General features: G+C 37.3%; 1 protein-coding gene across 1 annotated transcript in view; it reads left to right on the forward strand.

Annotated features, from left to right (window-relative positions):
• LOC133656320 (huntingtin-interacting protein 1-related protein-like) overlaps window positions 1-19,254 on the forward strand; it is a 96,846-nt gene that overhangs the window by 25,552 nt on the left and 52,040 nt on the right. Inside the window, exons 3-15 of the mRNA XM_062057349.1 lie at window positions 348-411; window positions 486-628; window positions 716-772; window positions 3,581-3,661; window positions 3,723-3,799; window positions 3,887-3,948; window positions 14,399-14,539; window positions 14,608-14,665; window positions 14,743-14,818; window positions 18,487-18,609; window positions 18,679-18,804; window positions 18,873-19,056; window positions 19,119-19,207. Coding sequence (XP_061913333.1) covers window positions 348-411; window positions 486-628; window positions 716-772; window positions 3,581-3,661; window positions 3,723-3,799; window positions 3,887-3,948; window positions 14,399-14,539; window positions 14,608-14,665; window positions 14,743-14,818; window positions 18,487-18,609; window positions 18,679-18,804; window positions 18,873-19,056; window positions 19,119-19,207 — 1,281 coding nt within the window. The remainder of the gene's footprint in view (window positions 1-347; window positions 412-485; window positions 629-715; window positions 773-3,580; window positions 3,662-3,722; window positions 3,800-3,886; window positions 3,949-14,398; window positions 14,540-14,607; window positions 14,666-14,742; window positions 14,819-18,486; window positions 18,610-18,678; window positions 18,805-18,872; window positions 19,057-19,118; window positions 19,208-19,254) is intronic.

Consider the following 19,254-nt stretch of genomic DNA (forward strand, 5'->3'; position numbering starts at 1 on the left):
TCGGTCCTCACACTGACGACACACACTAAAGTGTCGGCCCTCACACTGACGACACACACTAAAGTGACGACACACACTAAAGTGTCGGTCCTCACACTGACGACACACACTAAAGTGTCGGTCCTCACACTGACGACACACACTAAAGTGTCGGCCCTCACACTGACGACACACACTAAAGTGACGACACACACTAAAGTGTCGGCCCTCACACTGACGACACACACTAAAGTGACGACACACACTAAAGTGTCGGCCCTCACACTGACGACACACACTAAAGTGTCGGTCCTCACACTGACGACACACACTAAAGTGTCGGCCCTCACACTGTCGCTTCTTGTCAGCTGCACAACATCAGCAAGTCTCTCACCGCCAACGAAGCGCCGCCCAAGTCCAAGTACGTGCGCAGTATCCTTTGCTCCCGCGTGGGCGGTGTGGCGGGTTTGTTAGGCGCTCTCCTCCTCCTTCCTTGACACGCCACGACATCCTCCTGGGGACGCACAAGGAGGGCGGTGCCGCCACCTTCTGGTCGTACACCCTCAACCTGCCGCTGTCCAGCAACGCCATCGTCAGCTGGAAGTTCTGCTACGTGCTGCACAAAGTGCTCCGAGACGGCCATCGCAATGTAAGCGTCCGCCACGCCACGCCACGCCTCCCCCATTCCCTCGCCCCTCGCTGAGCTTTGCCGTCCTTTGTGTGTGTTCCGCCGCAGTGTGTCCGAGACTCGCACAGGTACTGCCGCAACGTGAAGGACATGGGGGCACTGTGGGTGAGTACTCTTCCGCCGCCACCTTGTCAAAAAAAAAGGGACTCTTCCGAGCTGGTTACGAGGACAGGAAGTTGCGCAGACAAACACCAACAAGTGGGAATGTATTTTTTACGAAAGTCATTTTTCAAAAAAGGTCAACATGAAGCTAGTCGCCACACAGCAGCTAAGCTCGCGATACGCACAAGCCAGACGCACGTAAAAATAATTGATGCCAAATAATGAGTAGTGGCCGATACCGACATATCAACAGGAAGCAGACATACTTTTTATTTTTGCATTATTTTGTAGTCAGAGAACAATGGTAGGTAGGAAAAAAATAACCTAATTATTAATAACCACCTGGAATGGACTTATGCTGTCTTTAAGTTGAAGTGGAGTGGTCATTTTTACTTTTATTTTTTTATTTTTTTTGCTGACACATAGTTCTCGCAGTAATTCATGAAGCTCATGAACCTTAAAATGTTTTTTACAGTACTTTTTTTTTTTACACTGAATTAGAGATGTCCGATAATAACAATAAATGCTTTAAAAGGTAATATCGGAAATTATCGGTATCGTTTTTTTGTTTTTTTTTTGTTTTTTTTGTTTTTATTAAATGAACATAAAAAACACAAGATAAACTTACAATTAGTGCACCAAGCCAAAAAACCTCCCTCCCCCATTCACACTCATTCACACAAAAGGGTTGTTTCTTTCTGTGATTAATATTCTGCTTCCTACATTATATATCAATATATATCAATACAGTCTGCAAGGGATACAGTCCGTAAGCACACATGATTGTGCGTGCTGCTGCTCCACCAAAAGTACTAACCTTTACCACTTAATTTGACTAATTTTCATTAATTACTAGTTTCTATGTAACTGTTTTTATATTGTTTTACTTTCTTTTTTTATTCAAGAAAATGTTTTTAATTTATTTATGTCATTTTATTTGATAAATTTTTTAAAAAAGGACCTTATCTTCACCATACCTGGTTGTCCAAATTAGGCATAATAATGTGTTAATTCCACGACCGTATATATCGGTATCGGTTGATATCGGTATCGGTAATTAATCGGATATCGGCATAAAAGCCATTATCGGACATCCCTACACTGAATCTTTTTTACACTGAATTTTTTTCAATGAAATTGTCAGCATAATTTGATGTAAAAAAAACTTCAGTTCACAAAATTCAAACACAAAAGATGTAGTTACATGAATTCAGTGTCAAAAAAAGCTTTCATACGAAAGACACAAATTAAACTCCATCGTTAAATTAAAAAAATATATATATATTATTTGTATTTTATTTTATTTTATTTTTATTTTATTTTATTTCATTTTTATTTTATTTTTGTATTATTTTGTAGTCAGAGAACAATGGTAGGTAGGAAAAAAATAACCTAATTATTATTAAACATCTGGAATGGACTTATGCTGTCTTTAAATTGAAGTGGAGTGGTAAAAATTTTTTTATAAATATATTTTTTTGCTGACACCTAGTTCTCGCAGTAATTCATGAAGCTCATGAACCTTAAAATGTTTTTTACAGTAAACAATTTTTACACTGAATTTTTTTTACACTGAATTTTTTTCAATGAAATTGTCAGCATAATTTGATGTAAAAAAAAATTAAATTCACAAAATTCAAACACAAAAAATTTAGTTACATGAATTCAGTGTCAAAAAAAGTAGGGATGTCCGATAATGGCTTTTTTTTACCGATATCCGATATTCCGATATTGTCCAACTTTTAATTACCAATACCGATATCAACCGATACCGATATATACAGTCGTGGAATTAACACATTATTATGCCTAATTTGGACAACCAGGTATGGTGAAGATGAGGTCCTTTTTTTAAAAATTAATAAAATAAAACAAGTTAAAAACATTTTCTTGAATAAAAAAGAAAGTAAAACAATATAAAAACAGTTACATAGAAACTAGTAATGAATGAAAATGAGTCAAATTAAGTGTTAAAGGTTAGTACTATTAGTGGACCAGCAGCACGCACAATCATGTGTGCTTACGGACTGTATCCCTTGCAGACTGTATTGATATATATTGATATATAATGTAGGAAGCAGAATATTAATAACAGAAAGAAACAACCCTTTTGTGTGAATGAGTGTAAATGGAGGAGGGAGGTTTTTTGGGTTGGTGCACTAATTGTAAGTGTATCTTGTGTTTTTTATGTTGATTTAATTAAAAAAAACAAAAACAACTGATACCGATAATAAAAAAACAGATACCGTTAATTTCCGATATTACATTTTAAAGCATTTATCTGCCGATATTATTGGACATCTCTAAAAAAAAAGCTTTCGTACGAAAGGCACAAATTAACCTCCATCGTTAAATTAAAAAAAAATATATATTATTTTTTAACATGTTTTATGACTGAGACCCTTCCGGGTCCCTGGGACCAAAAGGTTAAAAAAAATATACATTGTATTGGTTTAAAAAAAAAAAAATATCCAAATGGCCCCCGCATGATTTGAGTTTTCAGCATGTGGCCCTGGACACCCATGTTCAAGATCTTTGTATCCGCCCTGGGAATGTGAGAAGAGAGAGAAGGGGTTGATTGTGAACAGGAATGTTTAGGTTAAGGCAGTAATACAGCATCAATCACGAAAGGAACCCATTTGTAGAGTAACCTTTGACCACAAGACAAATAATCACAGCAGTCTTTGTCCCATGTTCTGGGAACGACGTCGGAAGACCCAAGCAGGACTTTAGCAGGGCTAATGCAGTGACGAGAAGCAATACAGCATAAATCACATGACTGTGACTTATATGAGTTTTGCCACAACGCAGGGCAACTTGCACGACCGATACGGCCACATCGTCGCCCTGTCCGCCAAGTTCCTCTGCCTCAAGATGGCGTTCCACGGCAAGGTGACGCAACGTTCCTCGCCTCCTGACGAGCACGGACACTGACGCCTCTTTTCCCGCGCAGCACAAAACCATTCCTGGCAACCTGGAGGCCTCGGACGAGACGTTGCACCGGGAAGCGGGAGGCGACATGGACAACGTGTAAAGTGCCCACCGCCGAAACCGCGTGTCGTTTCCCCCGCAGCTGTGGCATCATTGTGGGGTTTTTTTTGTGTGTGTGGGCTGCAGGCTGGATATGACGCAGGAGCTGTTGGATTGTTTTGAAGCTGCGCTGAAGATGTCCGAGACAGGTTGGACTCCATCTTTCCACGCACAGTTACGTTAGCTACGTGCTAACAACACTACTTTAACGGCAGCGTCATGCTAGGTTAGCATATTTGCTAAAAAAAAACACAAAAAAAATTTACAGCTTCCACATTGGTAGCTGGCAGAACTTCAGGCTGTGTTTTAAGATGTGTAGTGAAGCCTGCTTCTGTTTATTATTTTTCTACCCAAAGCCAAAAACACTAGCATGGCTATGTTAGCTCCATGCTAACGTTACGCTCACATTTTCCCAGCGACATCATGCTAGGCTAGTTAAGGGGGTATATTTCAAGGCTGCATTTTAAGATGTGTAGCGAAGCCTGTTGTTTTTGTGTGTTTTTTTTTCTTCCCAAAAGCAATTATGTCCATGGGGAAGGATGTTTCTCCCTGGATGACATGATCAAATCCCCAAACTTGAAAAGCGGCATATTTCTAGGCTGCATTTTAAGATGTGTAGTGAAGCCTGTTTTTTATTTATTATTTTTATTACACAAAGCCAAAAACACTAGCATGGCTATGTTAGCTCCATGCTAACATTACGCTCACATTTTCCCAGCGACATCATGCTAGGCTAGTTAAGGGGGTATATTTCAAGGCTGCATTTTAAGATGTGTAGCGAAGCCTGTTTTTTTTGTGTGTTTTTTTTTCTTCCCAAAAGCAATTATGTCCATGGGGAAGGATGTTTCTCCTTTAATGACATGATCAAATCTCCATAGTTAAAAAGCGGCATATTTCTAGGCTGCATTTTAAGATGTGTAGTGAAACCTGTTTTTCGTTTATTATTTTGTTTACACAAAGCCAGAAACAATAGCAAAACTAGCATAGCTTTGTTAGCTCCATGCTAACATTACGCTCACATTTTCCCAGCGACATCATGCTAGGCTAATTAAGGGGGTATATTTCAAGGCTGCATTTTAAGATGTGTAGCGAAGCCTGCTTGTGTTTTTTTTCTTCCCAAAAGCAATATGTCCACGGGGAAGGATGTTTCTCCTTTAATGACATGATCAAATCTCCATAGTTAAAAAGCAACATATTTCTAGGCTGCATTTCAAGATGTGTAGCGAAGCCTCTTTTTTATTTTTTATTTTTTTTTTTAGTTCCAGAAGCAATATGTCCATGGGGAAGGATGTTTCTCCCTGGATGACATGATCAAATCCCCAAACTTGAAAAGCTGCATATTTCTAGGCTGCATTTTAAGATGTGTAGTGAAGCCTGTTTTCATTTATATATATATTTTTTACACAAAGCCAAAGACAATAGCAAATCGAGCATAGCCATGTTAGCTCCATGCTAACATTACGCTCATATTTTCCCAGCGACATCTTGCTAGGCTAATTAAGGGGGTATATTTCAAGGCTGCATTTTAAGATGTGTAGCGAAGCCTGCTTGTGGTTTTTTTCTTCCCAAAAGCAATATGTCCACGGGGAAGGATGTTTCTCCTTTAATGACATGATCAAATCTCCATAGTTAAAAAGCGGCATATTCTAGGCTGCATTTCAAGATGTGTAGCGAAGCCTCTTTTTTTTTTTTTTTTTAGTTCCAGAAGCAATATGTCCATGGGGAAGGATGTTTCTCCCTGGATGACATGATCAAATCCCCAAACTTGAAAAGCGGCATATTTGTAGGCTGCATTTTAAGATGTGTAGTGAAGCCTGTTTTTATTTATATATATTTTTTTACACAAAGCCAAAGACAATAGCAAATCGAGCATAGCCATGTTAGCTCCATGCTAACATTACGCTCATATTTTCCCAGCGACATCATGCTAGGCTAATTAAGGGGGTATATTTCAAGGCTGCATTTTAAGATGTGTAGTGAAGCCTGTTTTTTATTTATTATTTTTATTACACAAAGCCAAAAACACTAGCATGGCTATGTTAGCTCCATGCTAACATTACGCTCACATTTTCCCAGCGACATCATGCTAGGCTAGTTAAGGGGGTGTATTTCAAGGCTGCATTTTAAGATGTGTAGCGAAGCCTGTTTTTTTTGTGTGTTTTTTTTTCTTCCCAAAAGCAATTATGTCCATGGGGAAGGATGTTTCTCCTTTAATGACATGATCAAATCTCCATAGTTAAAAAGCGGCATATTTCTAGGCTGCATTTTAAGATGTGTAGTGAAACCTGTTTTTCATTTATTATTTTGTTTACACAAAGCCAGAAACAATAGCAAAACTAGCATAGCTTTGTTAGCTCCATGCTAACATTACGCTCACATTTTCCCAGCGACATCATGCCAGGCTAGCGCCCACATTTGTAGCTGCCTGTTGGATGGAACTCAGAACTCCAGGCTGCATTTTAAGATGTGTAGCGAAGCCTGCTTTTCTAATTTTAATTTTTTATTTTTTCCCGAGAAGCAATTTGTCCTTGGGAAGGATGTTTCTCCCTGTATAACATGCTAAAATCTCTAAACTTAAAAGTGGCATATTTTTTAGGCCGCATTTTAAGATGTGTAGCGAAGCCTGCTTTTTTTTTTTTTTTTTTGACCCTGAAGCAATATGTCCATGGGGAAGGATGTTTCTCCTTGAATAACATGATCAAATCTCTAAACTTAAAGCGGCATATTTTTTAGGCTGCATTTTAAGATGTGTAGCAAAGCCTTTTTTAATTTTTTTCTTTTTTTTAATAAAGTTCCAGAAGCAATATGTCCATGAGGAAGGATGTTTCTCCATGAATGACATGATCAAATCCCCAAACTTGAAAAGCGGCATATTTCTAGGCTGCATTTTAAGATGTGTAGTGAAGCCTGTTTTTTATTTATTATTTTTATTACACAAAGCCAAAAACACTAGCATGGCTATGTTAGCTCTATGCTAACATTACGCTCACATTTTCCCAGCGACATCATGCTAGGCTAGTTAAGGGGGTATATTTCAAGGCTGCATTTTAAGATGTGTAGCGAAGCCTGTTTTTTTGGTGTGTTTTTTTTTCTTCCCAAAAGCAATTATGTCCATGGGGAAGGATGTTTCTCCTTTAATGACATGATCAAATCTCCATAGTTAAAAAGCGGCATATTTCTAGGCTGCATTTTAAGATGTGTAGTGAAACCTGTTTTTCATTTATTATTTTCTTTACACAAAGCCAGAAACAATAGCAAAACTAGCATAGCTTTGTTAGCTCCATGCTAACATTACGCTCACATTTTCCCAGCGACATCATGCCAGGCTAGCGCCCACATTTGTAGCTGCCTGTTGGATGGAAGTCAGAACTCCAGGCTGCATTTTAAGATGTGTAGCGAAGCCTGCTTTTCTAATTTTTATTTTTTATTTTTTTCCGAGAAGCAATTTGTCCTTGGGAAGGATGTTTCTCCCTGTATAACATGATAAAATCTCTAAACTTAAAAGTGGCATATTTTTTAGGCCGCATTTTAAGATGTGTAGCGAAGCCTGCTTTTTTTTTTTTTTTTTTGGACCCAGAAGCAATATGTCCATGGGGAAGGATGTTTCTCCCTGGATGACATGATCAAATCCCCAAACTTGAAAAGCGGCATATTTCTAGGCTGCATTTTAAGATGTGTAGTGAAACCTGTTTTTCATTTATTATTTTGTTTACACAAAGCCAAAAACACTAGCATGGCTATGTTAGCTCCATGCTAACATTACGCTCACATTTTCCCAGCGACATCATGCTAGGCTAGTTAAGGGGGTATATTTCAAGGCTGCATTTTAAGATGTGTAGCGAAGCCTGTTGTTTTTGTGTGTTTTTTTTTCTTCCCAAAAGCAATTATGTCCATGGGGAAGGATGTTTCTCCTTTAATGACATGATCAAATCTCCATAGTTAAAAAGCGGCATATTTCTAGGCTGCATTTTAAGATGTGTAGCGAAACCTGTTTTTCATTTATTATTTTGTTTACACAAAGCCAGAAACAATAGCAAAACTAGAATAGCTTTGTTAGCTCCATGCTAACATTACGCTCACATTTTCCCAGCGACATCATGCCAGGCTAGCGCCCACATTTGTAGCTGCCTGTTGGATGGAACTCAGAACTCCAGGCCGCATTTTAAGATGTGTAGCGAAGCCTGCTTTTCTCATTTTAATTTTTTATTTTTTTCCGAGAAGCAATTTGTCCTTGGGAAGTATGTTTCTCCCTGTATAACATGATAAAATCTCTAAACTTAAAAGTGGCATATTTTTTAGGCCGCATTTTAAGATGTGTAGCGAAGCCTGCTTTTTTTTTCTTTTTTTTTGACCCAGAAGCAATATGTCCATGGGGAAGGATGTTTCTCCTTGAATAACATGATCAAATCTCTAAACTTAAAGCGGCATATTTTTTAGGCTGCATTTTAAGATGTGTAGCAAAGCCTTTTTTATTTTTTTTAATTTTTTTTTATAAAGTTCCAGAAGCAATATGTCCATGAGGAAGGATGTTTCTCCATGAATGACATGATCAAATCCCCAAACTTGAAAAGCGGCATATTTCTAGGCTGCATTTTAAGATGTGTAGTGAAGCCTGTTTTTAACTTATTATTTTTATTACACAAAGCCAAAAACACTAGCTTGGCTATGTTAGCTCCATGCTAACATTACGCTCACATTTTCCCAGCGACATCATGCTAGGCTAGTTAAGGTGGTATATTTCAAGGCTGCATTTTAAGATGTGTAGCGAAGCCTGCTTTTTTGTGTGTGTGTTTTTTTCTTCCCAAAAGCAATATGTCCACGGGGAAGGATGTTTCTCCTTTAATGACATGATCAAATCTCCATAGTTAAAAAGCGGCATATTTCTAGGCTGCATTTCAAGATGTGTAGCGAAGCCTCTTTTTTTCTTTTTTTTTTAGTTCCAGAAGCAATGTGTCCATGGGGAAGGATGTTTCTCCTTTAATGACATGATCAAATCTCCATAGTTAAAAAGCGGCATATTTCTAGGCTGCATTTCAAGATGTGTAGCGAAGCCTTTTTTATTTTTATTTTTTTTTTTTTTTAGTTCCAGAAGCGATATGTCCATGGGGAAGGATGTTTCTCCCTGGATGACATGATCAAATCCCCAAACTTGAAAAGCGGCATATTTCTAGGCTGCATTTTAAGATGTGTAGTGAAGCCTGTTTTCATTTATATATATTTTTTTACACAAAGCCAAAGACAATAGCAAATCGAGCATAGCCATGTTAGCTCCATGCTAACATTACGCTCATATTTTCCCAGCGACATCATGCTAGGCTAATTAAGGGGGTATATTTCAAGGCTGCATTTTAAGATGTGTAGCGAAGCCTGCTTGTGTTTTTTTTCTTCCCAAAAGCAATATGTCCACGGGGAAGGATGTTTCTCCTTTAATGACATGATCAAATCTCCATAGTTAAAAAGCAACATATTTCTAGGCTGCATTTCAAGATGTGTAGCGAAGCCTCTTTTTTTTTTTTTTTTTTTTTTTTTTTTAGTTCCAGAAGCAATATGTCCATGGGGAAGGATGTTTCTCCCTGGATGACATGATCAAATCCCCAAACTTGAAAAGCGGCATATTTGTAGGCTGCATTTTAAGATGTGTAGTGAAGCCTGTTTTTATTTATAAATATTTTTTTACACAAAGCCAAAGACAATAGCAAATCGAGCATAGCCATGTTAGCTCCATGCTAACATTACGCCCATATTTTCCCAGCGACATCATGCTAGGCTAATTAAGGGGGTATATTTCAAGGCTGCATGTTAAGATGTGTAGCGAAGCCTGCTTGTGTTTTTTCTTCCCAAAAGCAATATGTCCACGGGGAAGGATGTTTCTCTTTTAATGACATGATCAAATCTCCATAGTTTAAAAGCGGCACATTTCTAGGCTGCATTTCAAGATGTGTAGCGAAGCCTCTTTTTTATTTATTTATTTATTTTTTTAAGTTCCAGAAGCAATATGTCAATAGGGAAGGATGTTTCTCCATGAATGACATGATCAAATCCCCAAACTTGAAAAGCGGCATATTTCTAGGCTGCATTTTAAGATGTGTAGTGAAGCCTGTTTTCATTTATATATATTTTTTTACACAAAGCCAAAGACAATAGCAAATCGAGCATAGCCATGTTAGCTCCATGCTAACATTACGCTCATATTTTCCCAGCGACATCATGCTAGGCTAATTAAGGGGGTATATTTCAAGGCTGCATTTTAAGATGTGTAGCGAAGCCTGCTTGTGTTTTTTTTCTTCCCAAAAGCAATATGTCCACGGGGAAGGATGTTTCTCCTTTAATGACATGATCAAATCTCCATAGTTAAAAAGCAACATATTTCTAGGCTGCATTTCAAGATGTGTAGCGAAGCCTCTTTTTTTTTTTTTTTTTTTTTTTTTTTTTAGTTCCAGAAGCAATATGTCCATGGGGAAGGATGTTTCTCCCTGGATGACATGATCAAATCCCCAAACTTGAAAAGCGGCATATTTGTAGGCTGCATTTTAAGATGTGTAGTGAAGCCTGTTTTTATTTATAAATATTTTTTTACACAAAGCCAAAGACAATAGCAAATCGAGCATAGCCATGTTAGCTCCATGCTAACATTACGCCCATATTTTCCCAGCGACATCATGCTAGGCTAATTAAGGGGGTATATTTCAAGGCTGCATTTTAAGATGTGTAGCGAAGCCTGCTTGTGTTTTTTCTTCCCAAAAGCAATATGTCCACGGGGAAGGATGTTTCTCTTTTAATGACATGATCAAATCTCCATAGTTTAAAAGCGGCACATTTCTAGGCTGCATTTCAAGATGTGTAGCGAAGCCTCTTTTTTATTTATTTATTTATTTTTTTAAGTTCCAGAAGCAATATGTCAATAGGGAAGGATGTTTCTCCATGAATGACATGATCAAATCCCCAAACTTGAAAAGCGGCATATTTCTAGGCTGCATTTTAAGATGTGTAGTGAAGCCTGTTTTCATTTATATATTTTTTTTTACACAAAGCCAAAGACAATAGCAAATCGAGCATAGCCATGTTAGCTCCATGCTAACATTACGCTCACATTTTCCCAGCGACATCATGCTAGGCTAGCTCCCACATTTGTAGCTGCCTGTTGGATGGAACACAGAACTTGAGGCTGCATTTTAAGATGTGTAGCAAAGCCTGCTTTTTTCTTTTCTTTTCCCAGAAGCAATATGTACACGGGGAAGGATTTTTCTCTTTGGATAACCTGATCAAATCTCCAAAGTTAAAGTGGCAAATTTCTAGGCTGCATTTTAAGATGTGTAGCGAAGCCTGCATTTAAAAAAAAACGTTCCCCCATAAACAGTATGTCCATGGGGAAGGATGTTTCTCCTTGAATGACATGATCAAATCTCCAAACTTGAAAAGCGGCATATTTCTAGGCTGCATTTTAAGATGTGTAGTGAAGCCTGTTTTTTTGGGTTTTTTTTACACAAAGCCAAAAACAATAGCAACACTAGCATAGCTATGTTAACGTTAGCTCCATGCTAACATTACGCTCACATTTTCCCAATTACATCATGCTAGGCTAGCCCCCACATTAGCCTGTTGGATGGAACACAGAACCCCAGGCTACATTTTAAGATGTGTAGCAAAGCCTGCTTTTTTCTTTTCTTTTCCCAGAAGCAATATGTACATGGGGAAAGATTTTTCTCTTTGGATAACCTGATCAAATCTCCAAAGTTAAAGTGGCAAATTTCTAGGCTGCATTTTAAGATGTGTAGCGAAGCCTGAATTTTTTAATTTTCCCCCCCATAAACAGTATGTCCATGGGGAAGGATGTTTCTCCTTGAATGACATGATCAAATCTCCAAACTTGAAAAGCGGCATATTTCTAGGCTGCATTTTAAGATGTGTAGTGAAGCCTGCTTTTTTCTTTTCTTTTCCCAGAAGCAATATGTACATGGGGAAGGATTTTTCTCTTTGGATAACCTGATCAAATCTCCAAAGTTAAAGTGGCAAATTTCTAGGCTGCATTTTAAGATGTGTAGCGAAGCCTGCATTTTTAAAAAATGTTCCCCCATAAACAGTATGTCCATGGGGAAGGATGTTTCTCCTTGAATGACATGATCAAATCTCCAAACTTGAAAAGCGGCATATTTCTAGGCTGCATTTTAAGATGTGTAGTGAAGCCTGTTTTTTTTTTTTTTTTTTTTTTTACACAAAGCCAAAAACAATAGCAACACTAGCATAGCTATGTTAATGTTAGCTCCATGCTAACATTACGCTCACATTTTCCCAACTACATCATGCTAGGCTAGCCCCCACATTAGCCTGTTGGATGGAACACAGAACCCCAGGCTACATTTTAAGATGTGTAGCAAAGCCTGCTTTTTTCTTTTCTTTTCCCAGAAGCAATATGTACATGGGGAAAGATTGTTCTCTTTGGATAACCTGATCAAATCTCCAAAGTTAAAGTGGCAAATTTCTAGGCTGCATTTTAAGATGTGTAGCGAAGCCTGAATTTTTTTAATTTTTTCCCCCCATAAACAGTATGTCCATGGGGAAGGATGTTTCTCCTTGAATGACATGATCAAATCTCCAAACTTGAAAAGCGGCATATTTCTAGGCTGCATTTTAAGATGTGTAGTGAAGCCTGTTTTTTGTTTTGTTTTTTACACAAAGCCAAAAACAATAGCAACACTAGCATAGCTATGTTAATGTTAGCTCCATGCTAACATTACGCTCACATTTTCCCAACTACATCATGCTAGGCTAGCCCCCACATTAGCCTGTTGGATGGAACACAGAACCCCAGGCTACATTTTAAGATGTGTAGCAAAGCCTGCTTTTTTCTTTTCTTTTCCCAGAAGCAATATGTACATGGGGAAAGATTTTTCTCTTTGGATAACCTGATCAAATCTCCAAAGTTAAAGTGGCAAATTTCTAGGCTGCATTTTAAGATGTGTAGCGAAGCCTGAATTTTTTTATTTCCCCCCCCCCCCAAAAAACAGTATGTCCATGGGGAAGGATGTTTCTCCTTGAATGACATGATCAAATCTCCAAACTTGAAAAGCGGCATATTTCTAGGCTGCATTTTAAGATGTGTAGTGAAGCCTGTTTTTTTTTGTTTTTTACACAAAGCCAAAAACAATAGCAACACTAGCATAGCTATGTTAATGTTAGCTCCATGCTAACATTACGCTCACATTTTCCCAACTACATCATGCTAGGCTAGCCCCCACATTAGCCTGTTGGATGGAACACAGAACCCCAGGCTACATTTTAAGATGTGTAGCAAAGCCTGCTTTTTTCTTTTCTTTTCCCAGAAGCAATATGTACATGGGGAAAGATTTTTCTCTTTGGATAACCTGATCAAATCTCCAAAGTTAATGTGGCAAATTTCTAGGCTGCATTTTAAGATGTGTAGCGAAGCCTGAATTTTTAAATTTTTTTCCCCCCCCATAAACAGTATGTCCATGGGGAAGGATGTTTCTCCTTGAATGACATGATCAAATCTCCAAACTTGAAAAGCGGCATATTTCTAGGCTGCATTTTAAGATGTGTAGTGAAGCCTGTTTTTTTTGTTTTTTTTACACAAAGCCAAAAACAATAGCAACACTAGCATAGCTATGTTAGCTCCATGCTAACATTACGCTCACATTTTCCCAACTACATCATGCTAGGCTAGCCCCCACGTTAGTCTGTTGGATGGAACACAGAACCCCAGGCTACATTTTAAGATGTGTAGCAAAGCCTGCTTTTTTCTTTTCTTTTCCCAGAAGCAATATGTACATGGGGAAAGATTTTTCTCTTTGGATAACCTGATCAAATCTCCAAAGTTAAAGTGGCAAATTTCTAGGCTGCATTTTAAGATGTGTAGCGAAGCCTGAATTTTTTTAATTTTTTCCCCCCATAAACAGTATGTCCATGGGGAAGGATGTTTCTCCTTGAATGACATGATCAAATCTCCAAACTTGAAAAGCGGCATATTTCTAGGCTGCATTTTAAGATGTGTAGTGAAGCCTGTTTTTTTCTTTTCTTTTCCCAGAAGCAATATGTACATGGGGAAGGATTTTTCTCTTTGGATAACCTGATCAAATCTCCAAAGTTAAAGTGGCAAATTTCTAGGCTGCATTTTAAGATGTGTAGCGAAGCCTGCATTTAAAAAAAAATTCCCCCCATAAACAGTATGTCCATGGGGAAGGATGTTTCTCCTTGAATGACATGATCAAATCTCCAAACTTGAAAAGCGGCATATTTCTAGGCTGCATTTTAAGATGTGTAGTGAAGCCTGTTTTTTTTTAGTTTTTTTTTTACACAAAGCCAAAAACAATAGCAACACTAGCATAGCTATGTTAATGTTAGCTCCATGCTAACATTACGCTCACATTTTCCCAACTACATCATGCTAGGCTAGCCCCCACGTTAGTCTGTTGGATGGAACACAGAACCCCAGGCTACATTTTAAGATGTGTAGCAAAGCCTGTTTTTTTTCTTCTTCTTTTCCCCTCACAAACAGACATATTACCACCACAACACACGTCTAATAGTTTGTTGTTTTGCATCTTTTGAACGCCGCCGCACTCCCTTGGTCCGGTCCAAAAGTCTTCCGCCAGCTGGACACCAACGGAGCCAAAGCCAACACTCCGGCCGGACAGTGTCGACTCATCCCGCTCATCCCGCTCATCCCGGAGTGCAGCTTCCTCTACCACTTCTGCGTCATCCTGCTCTTCAAGCTGCACAGCCGTGAGTGATCTCCGCTTGCTCGCCGTAACCAAGACCTCTCACGTGGCGCCGTCTTCTCCCGCCCGCAGGCATCGCGCACGACGTTCTTCTTGGACACAGAGATAGATTCCGGGAACTGTTTAACAGGTCCCAAGCCATTTCTCAAAAGTTTTTATTCGACATCCATGAGCCATGTTAAAAAGTTGTTGTCCTTTCCTCCGCAGCCTCAAGCAGTTCTTCGACAGAGCCAGAGAGATGGAGTTCTTCAAAAGTATCATCCAGATCCCGGATCTCCCGGATGTGCGTGACAGGTTTTTACATCATGTTAGGGTAGAGGCGTCCCAGTAAAAATGTTTCACGTCCGATGTGTATTACTAAAAAAATTAATCGATTTTCGGATCAATCGCAATTTTTAATCAATTAAAAAAATAAAATAATATTTTTTTTTAATCTGTTCTGTCCAGACTCTCAGGCAAATCATGTTGTTGATGTATTGTTGAATTTATTAAATGTTTGGGTAGAATTGTATTAATAATAATAATAATAATAATAATACCTGGGATTTATATAGCGCTTTTCTAAGTACCCAAAGTCGCTTTACATGTTAAAAACCCATCATTCATTCACACCTGGTGGTGGTAAGCTACTTTCGTAGCCACAGCTGCCCTGGGGTAGACTGACTATTAAACAAAACCAGTTTTTTGTTTTAAGTAATATAAAAATTTATCAGAGCTATTATCTATTTGCTGGAGGAATGTAGTTCAATGTAGAACTCGCACCCAATGTTATTAAAAAAAGTGTTGATTTTGAATCGAGAATCGACTCTGAATTGAGTCAATACCCCCAAGAATCGAATCAAATCGTGTGGCGGCCAAAGATTCACAGCCATATATGTATATATGTGTGTGTGTACATATATATACCTGTGTGTGTATATATATATATATATATATATATATATATATATATATATATATATATATATATATATATATATATATATATATATATTGTTGTCTTCCCCATATGTTTCTGTACTGTAGTTTTTAGCATCAGAGGCACAAAGAAAAAAAAAAGTATGTATTTTTTGTAAATGTATTTAATTTATTAATTGTATTATAACTTTTTTTTCGTTGATTATTATCATTATTTTTTATTTATTGAACTAATATTTGTTTTTAATGAATGTATATATTTTGGATTTGTTGTGCTCTATTTTTATAGAATATTTTATAAATGATTTATTATATATATTAAATCAATATGATACAATATTAAAAACTATAATAAAAATATATTTATAGAATTATAGAATAATTATTCAGATTTTCGGATCTGTTCTTTTTTCTATAAAATATTTGATAAAAATGTTATAATAATTAATAACTATATAGAGTACATAAATAAATAATAATTATAATTAATATTATGAAGAATATACGTTTATTATTCAATATAAGATATATATATATAATACAAAATAAATATTACAAAATATAATAAATAAATAAATGATAAATGGGTTATACTTGTATAGCGCTTTTCTACCTTCAAGGTACTCAAAGCGCTTTGACAGTATTTCCACACTCACCCATTCACACACACATTCACACACTGATGGCGGGAGCTGCCATGCAAGACGCTAACCAGCACCCATCAGGAGCAAGGGTGAAGTGTCTTGCCCAAGGACACAACGGACGTGACTAAGATGGTAGAAGGTGGGGATTGAACCCCAGTAACCAAATATTTGTTTATTATGTATTTATTGTTTTATTTATTATAGATAAATAAAAATAACACATATTCTATAAATAAAATGTTATAAAATTGTAGTGTAAATAATATATTATTTTTGGTCATTAATGTACTTTAATCATACAATTATACAGATTTTTTAAATGTATTTTTCATCTGTTTTGTTCTATTTTCAATAAAATATTTTATAAAACAAATTATAATAATGAGTAACTATATACATGAATAAATATAATTATAATAAATATTATATAGAATATATGTTTATTATTCAATATAATATATATAATACGCAATAAATATTACAAAATATAATACAATATTTATTTATTATCTATTTATTTTTTAATTTATTATAAATAAAATAAAATAAAAATTCTGTAAATAAAATTTTATAAAATTGTAGTGTAAATAGTATATAATTTTTTGTCATTAATGTAATTTAATCATACAATGATTCAGATTTATATAGAAAGAAAAAGAACCCTTCCCTCAATGACCTAGCTCCACTAACCACGTTAAACCCAGATTCCGAACTAACAAAGGTCTTAACTCATTCTCTTTCTATGCCACATCAATGTGGAATGCGCTCCCAACAGGTATAAAAGAAAGGGCATCTCTATCCCCCTTCAAAACCGCAATAAAAGTTCACCTCCAGGCAGCTACAACCCTAAACTAACACCCTCCCCGGATTGCTAATAACCAAATGTAAACAATCAAATGTAAACAATCAAATGCAGATACTTTTTGTTATGCCTTCTGATCTCTCTCTCTCTCTCTCTCTCTCTCTCTCTCTCTCTCTCTCTCTCTCTCTCTCTCTCTCTCTCTATGTCCACTACTTGCTGTCCATATCCTACCCCCCCCCCTCCACACCCCTGATTGTAAATAATGTAAATAATTCAATGTGATTATATTGTGTGATGACTGTATTATGATGATAGTATATATCAGGGGTCACCAACCTTTTTGACACCAAGAGCTACTTCTTGGGTACTGATTAATGCGAAGGGCTACCAGTTTGATACACACTTAAATAAATTGCCAGAAATAGCCAATTTGCTCAATTCACCTTTAACTCTATGTTATTATTAATAATTAATGATATTTACACTTAATTGAACGGTTTAAAAGAGGAGAAAACACGAAAAAAATGACAATTAAATTTTGAAACATAGTTTATCTTCAATTTCGACTCTTTAAAATTCAAAATTCAACCGAAAAAAAGGAGAAAAACTGGATAATTCGAATCTTTTTATGGAACATCAATAGTAATTTTTCCTGATTGATTCATTTTAGAATTTTGATGACATGTTTTAAATAGGTTAAAATCCAATCTGCACTTTGTTAGAATATATAACAAATTGGACCAAGCTATATTTCTAACAAAGACAAATCATTATTTCTTCTAGATTTTCCAGAACAAAAATTTTAAAAGAAATTCAAAAGACTTTGAAATAAGATTTAAATTTGATTCTACAGATTTTCTAGATTTACCAGAATAATTTTTTTGATTTTTAATCATAATAAGTTTGAAGAAATATTTCACAAATATTCTTTGTCGAAAAAACAGAAGCTAAAATGAAAAATTAAATTAAAATGCATTTATTATTCTTTACAATAAAAAAAAATAAATTTACTTGAACATTGATTTAAATTGTCAGGAAAGAAGAGGAAGGAATTTAAAAGGTAAAAAGGTATATGTGTTTAAAAATCCTAAAATCATTTTTAAGGTTGTATTTTTTCTCTAAAATTGTCTTTCTGAAAGTTATAAGAAGCAAAGGAAAAAAAAGAATGAATTTATTTAAACAAGTGAAGACCAAGTCTTTAAAATATTTTCTTGGATTTTCAAATTCTATTTGAGTTTTGTCTCTCTTAGAATTAAAAATGTCGAGCAAAGCGAGACCAGCTTTCTAGTAAATAAATAAAATTTAAAAAATAGAGGCAGCTCACTGGTAAGTGCTGCTATTTGAGCTATTTTTAGAACAGGCCAGCGGGCTACTCATCTGGTCCTTACGGGCTACCTGGTGCCCGCGGGCACCGCGTTGGTGACCCCTGGTATATATGATAGTATATATCTGTATCATGAATCAATTTAAGTGGACTTATTCGGGTGTTACCATTTAGTGGTCAATTGTACGGAATATGTACTTCACTGTGCAACCTACTAATAAAAGTCTCAATCAATCAATCAATCACCTTTCATCCTGAAAAAGGCTCCTCCCAACTTCCTGCGTGCCGCCGCCTTGGCCGAGTATAAGAGGCCCGTGGTGGTGATGGCCAACGAAGATCGCTTTGGTGTTGAAGATCCGCAACCGGAGCTTAAGGACTCGCAACAGGTTCTGTTTGTGGGAATAAATGCAAGTTATTGTTGTTTGTGAGATGACACTGTCTTGTTGTCCCGGCAGTACTTCACGCTCAGTCAGATGGGAGTGCCTGAGGTGGACCAGTGGGAGCAGCAGGGGGCGGAGAACCAGATTCTGAGGAGAGAACTCGACGTCCTGAAACCAGAACTCGAGCTCATCAAGTCTGAGGTAAGTCAGGATTACTGCTGGAAGAAGCTAAGACAGAACCTTGAGGTACTCCACGCTCGTGTCCGCAGGCTCAGAGGTGTGTCACGGAGCTCCGGGGCCAGGTGAAACACCTGGAGGCGGAGGTGGAGGAGCAAAGCACCCACAAGCAGATGGCCCAGGTGGATAACGAACACCTGCGGATGGAGGTGGAGGCACTGAGGAGCGCCAACATGGCAAGCGCCGGCGCTCAGCTCGGCTTCAAGGAGGCGGACGGTGAGCGCCGTTTGGTTTCTCCCGCGGGCCTTCAGGTGACGCTGACTTGTCTCCCTCGGCAGGCCGAGCGCAGGCGGCAGAGTTCCGGTTCACTCAGCTCAAGGACAAGCACGCCGAGCTGGTGACGAGCCACGCCGACCTCATGAAGAAGGTACCTTTAATTACAGGACCCAAAACCAGTGAAGTTGGCACGCTGTG

This window comes from Entelurus aequoreus, linkage group LG08 (genome assembly GCF_033978785.1).
Source record: "Entelurus aequoreus isolate RoL-2023_Sb linkage group LG08, RoL_Eaeq_v1.1, whole genome shotgun sequence".
Lineage (NCBI taxonomy): Eukaryota > Metazoa > Chordata > Actinopteri > Syngnathiformes > Syngnathidae > Entelurus > Entelurus aequoreus.